Source organism: Zeus faber, assembly GCF_960531495.2.
Source record: "Zeus faber genome assembly, chromosome: 16".
Lineage (NCBI taxonomy): Eukaryota > Metazoa > Chordata > Actinopteri > Zeiformes > Zeidae > Zeus > Zeus faber.
Window position 1 is genome coordinate 10,770,368 of NC_137202.1, and position 5,000 is coordinate 10,775,367.

The 5,000-nt window shown below is 49.7% G+C and overlaps 1 protein-coding gene across 3 annotated transcripts in view; it reads right to left on the reverse strand.

The window, feature by feature from the left end:
• bcl11aa (BCL11 transcription factor A a) overlaps nt 1–5,000 on the reverse strand; it is a gene marked incomplete at both ends in the record, with an annotated part of 40,012 nt that overhangs the window by 31,753 nt on the left and 3,259 nt on the right. Inside the window, one exon of one of the 3 annotated variants that reach the window (XM_080017171.1) lies at nt 3,351–3,842. In XM_080017171.1, the coding sequence (XP_079873297.1) occupies nt 3,351–3,842 (492 nt within the window). Of the gene's footprint in view, nt 1–3,305; nt 3,846–5,000 lie in introns of all 3 variants that reach the window. The other 2 variants (XM_080017170.1, XM_080017169.1) reach the window with 2 other exon arrangements.

The window sequence follows — 5,000 nt, forward strand, 5'->3', positions numbered from 1 at the left end:
CTGCATTTCTCGACATGGCATCCGCTGCTTTTTAACGCCACAGTCGGAAAAAAAAAAACATAAAAACAATGAAAACCGACTCCAAGTAGCGAGTTAGAAGGGAGAAGGGGGATCCACTACAATACACTTAATTTATGGAATAAAGTGGAATGTTCACTGATGATGAAATATTGGATAATATCTCGACAGGTTTGGCATCCTCCTATTTATCCAAACCAATCAGACAAAATGACTCACGGAAACGTATTTGAAGATATTCATATATCTACAAAATCCAATACTAACTCTAATATCTACAAATATAAAACAGACACAATTATACCTTCATCATTCTCAAAAGTTATTAGAATTTATTTCAGACTATATCGTTCAAATATGATACTATTTGAACATTTATTGTTTTTTTATTATTGTATTTTTACACCAGCGGTCAGAAATGAATGAATGACCAGTGTAAAAATATATATATTTCTTTTGCCAATTGTGTCATTTGTCTTCGCAGTGACTAAAAGATCTGGAAATACGCATTATAAATGAATCTTTTCACCTTTTAATTTCCCTCAGTTTCCTTCATTCAGATCCATACATAGGAACTGTTCTGTTTTTGGGGGAGAGCGAGCTTGGAATCATTGTTGGAAGTGAAATGTATATGAATAACTATGATGCTACTGTCCTGTCTGGCCGTTCAGCTGTTCCAGCCGAGTGACGAGAAGTTCCCACAACGCCGCCTTTCATACACCACGTTCACACGCGACGCTATTGAACGCTCACCAGACGCCGGCATTATGATGTAAATCGGTCTAATAACCCAGTTTAGACACTGCCGAGAGAGAGCGAGAGAGTGTGAGTGTGAGTGTGAGTGTGAGTGTGTGTGTGTGTGTGTGTGTCTGTGTGTGTGTGTGTGTGTGTGTGTGCGCGTGTGTTTATGGCTACTCAAGGGACACAAACTGAATTTGCAAAATAAAATACTCTCCCTGTCCCTCTCACACACTCAACCCAAACTTTCCCACCAACAACACACACAAACACACACTGGTATTCCACTAAGTCATTCCAGCTGAGCGACTGTATTCTTCTTTGCCAATAAGGAAAATAAAAAGTCTCTGTCGTCAATTTCAAACTATTTTCTGGCCGCTGTTCTGGATCTTGTCAATAACAAAAAATCATAAATTTATATTTAAAAAAAATAAGAACACAGCGTCACATAGATTTAATATAAAATTATGTGACATGTCTTCGCTAGACAACAGCTTGTCCTTATTCATGAGTTTAGTCATAACCACAAACACACACACACACACACACACACAAACACAAGTCCCACAAACAAAAATGCGTGCACACACAGACATCCAAATAAAAGAAATACCCCCGAAAAAAAAAAACAAGACTCCAACATGATACATCCTCTGCACTCCACTAGCTGAGTGATAACGTATGAACACTGGTGTGTGTGTGTGTGTGTGTGTGTGTGTGTGTGTGTGTGTGTGTGTGTGTGTGTTTAGTGTGTGTGAGTGAGGAAACACACACTTACGGATACACACATACACCCACACACTCTGTAACGGCTAATTTAGTACAGGCAGCCCGCCACCGAATACTGCTACTAATTAAAATGCACAGAAAGCGGAGAAAAAAGGAATATATACACTGCAACAAATAATTAGTGGTGTTAAGGTACTTTAAATAAACAACGTCTCCTCCGCGAGCGAACAAAACTAAAATAGGCCCTTTGCTCCCTCACTCCATCGCCTGCCTCTCATTTAGTTACTGCACGGCGCTAAATGGGTGACGGGTGCGAAGGAGAACGGGAGGGAGTGAAATAGAGAGGGTTGAGGAGGCAAAAAATTTGGGGAAGAAAAACGCTGATTTCCTTCGAGCAAAACCCCCTTTTCCCCTCCTTCGGATCCTGGAACCGAGACGGGACCGGAGTAGCGGAGGGGAAAGCGAGGCACGGGAACAACGGCGATGGAGTGGAGGGCGTGGAGACGGGGAAGAGGGAAGAGAGTGTGTGAAGGAGCGAGAGCGAGAGAGAGAGAGAGAGAGAGAGAGAGAGAAAGGGAGAGCAGAAGAGTGTGTGAATGACAGAGAGAGAGAGAGAGAGAGCGAGAGGGCGAGAGAGAGGGGGAACGCAGGCCTGTGTTTTTAGCAAACTCAGATGTGGCAGCGAGGGGGAAAACCACCGCAAGAGCAGGACACATCTGCTAAGGCCACATGAGAGAGTCGGAGAGAGAGAAAGCAGCATGGCGCACAGCGCACACACACACACACATACACACACACATACACACACACACACACAAATACACACCAATACCCATGTGCACATACACATGTACTGACACATGCTGACCCTGTGCGTGTGTGTTTGTCAGAACACGATTTGCTACAGATCTATGGAGTCATCACAGAAGACGCAAGACCAAGCAGACCTCACCCTAAATATTTTCAGGGGGGGGTCAGAGCTCGGGCGGGGCCTTTGCCCCACCCACCCACCCCCCCAACAAACGCCCGACTCAGTGCACGTTAACAGAAAGCTACGTCATATGTCTCTCGCTCCAGTACACAGAAACATACGCGTGCGCACACACACACACACACACACACACACATGCACGCACGCACGCACGCATGCACACACACACACACACACACACACACACACACACACACACACACACGGGCCGCCTGATGTGACGTCGAGATCTTCCGGTTTTAAAAAGAGAACGACTATGGCGTCATAAATTACACCGTACCCTGTTTGTGTGTGTGTGTGTGTGTGTGTCAGCCAGTGAAGAGCGGAGGCGTAGTCTCTCGGGTGTCCGGGGGGGGAGTCTCCTCACACCCGCCCCGCTGCGGTTTCACTGATCAAACCCGGCAAAGAAACGAACGCAACGCACCTCTGGGCCAATCAAACAGCTTGCTTTAGCCAAGACGCCTTGGCGTGTGTGTGTTTAGGTTCACTGCTACTCACGCCAGCAGCGACACACTTCAGACTACAACCCCCCTCCCCCCACGAGATTTGGAGGGAGCGCTTGCAGCCTGTGCAGAGGCTGGAGGACAAGGTGTTTCTACAGACAGACAGACACACACACACACACACACACACACACCTGTGTATATCACATGACATTGTCTTTCCAGAGATTGTGCAGACAACACACGCGACGGACCGGCCCCGGCAGAGGCGCTAACTTAGCCATCGCAACCGTATTGTCAAAGATTTGTTTTCCCATTCAAAACCGTCCTATAAATTACCCATAATTTGGGCGACACCTAAATAAGCATTGTGACATGGCCTCCACCCCCCCCCCAGGAAAGGGAGCTGGTGGACGTAGGTCGACGGTTACCTGGGACGTGCTCCTGCTTCGGACAGATCCCGGGCGGCAACGACAAGCGGTCGTTGGCGCGGCTCTCGCGGTCATAGTCCTCGGCCAGCGTGGCCTGGACGCCCACCTCCACGGGCCGCTGGCCGCGCAGGGCGTTCAGGGCGGGCGACGGGGTGAGGGCCAGGCCCGGGGACGGGGACGGGGGCTTGTCGAGGCCCCGCCCCACGGCCAGGCACGGCGGCCCGTGGCATCGCTTCCGCTTGTGCTCGATGAAGAGCAAGATGTCGGCCAGGGGGAAGGTGGCCTGGCACTGGCCGCACGTCAGCAGGTCCTGCTCCGGCAGCGAGGGGTGGCCGTCGGGGCCCAGGCGCACCAGCCGGCCCCCATTGGGGGGCTGGTGGTGATGGTGGTGGTGGTGGCGGTGGTGGTGCCCGTTGACGCCGGCGCTCTCCTCCGAGTGCTCCGAGCTGCGCTCCGATGGCGCTCCGATGGCGGAGACGGAGAGGGGCTCGGCTGCTGGCGGGGGGAGAGAGGAGGGTAGGGAAGGTGTGTGTGTGTGTGGGGGGGGGGGGGGGGGGTGTTGGGTGGGGGAGTGTGGTTAGATGGAGAAGATAAGGGGAGGGTGGGGTGGGGGATGTTGCGGGAGGAAGGGTAGGGAAGAAAGAAGAAAGGGAAAAACAACAGAAATTAGCAAATGGCTCGTGTTGAATAAAGGCAGAAGACATGTTGAAATATCTTATTTTTTTTCGGTTTCTGTTTTTTTTTTTTTTTGTGGTTGTTTTTTTTTTTTTTTTTTTCTTCTCTCATTTTCCAGGCATTAACGTCCCCGCGAGGAAAGGAAACGGTCCGTCCGCCGGTGGGGAAGCGGGGAGGATGCGTTCACAAACCTAGCGAGCACAAAAGCAGCGAAACGGAGCCCGGGCTGTCAGCGGTGCAGCTGCCTCTGTAAGTCACCCCCTCCACAGGGCTTTTGGAATTACAGTAAAACCAAAAAGCCTGCAAACAATTGGAGCAGACGACAACAAAAAAAAATAAAAATAAAAAATAAAAAGGGGGGGGGCTCACTGCGCCTTGTGAAATATGTGAGGTATAGATAGATATCGCATCTCAAAACTGAACCGGGGGAACACATAGTTGACAGGGCGAAATAGGAAAAAATAAATAAATCAGAATTCATTCTACTTCAAGACTGGGATTAGATCTGGTCTTTCCGCGGTGATGAAGAGGTGAGCGGTGGGGGGGGTTGTTGTGGTTAACTGGATAATCACACTGCCGACAAATACACAGTGATCTCCAACATACATAAATGACGTGGGTGGGTGTCACTTGATATCTCCACTTTCCCTTCTTCTTATCGTGTTTTTTTATATATTTATTTTTTTTTTGTTCCTCTAATCAGCGCGGGAGGAAGACTGTCACCACAGCCCCGTCACACAGTAGCCCGGGACGCCGGCGCGAGGCCACATGTGCCGCCCCCCCCCCCCGCGCGCGCGTGGGCGACTTATGTTTTTTTGTTTTTTTTTTATTACGAACGTAAAAGACGACGGCGTTCCACGCGGCCCGGGGCTCTACGGGCGTAGGGGGCTCGACTTTCGCAGTGAAAAAGGAGCTGATTAATGCAGCGGCGGCTTTCTGGAGAGATCGTCCCCTTTTGTCGAGCGGGACGGGTCG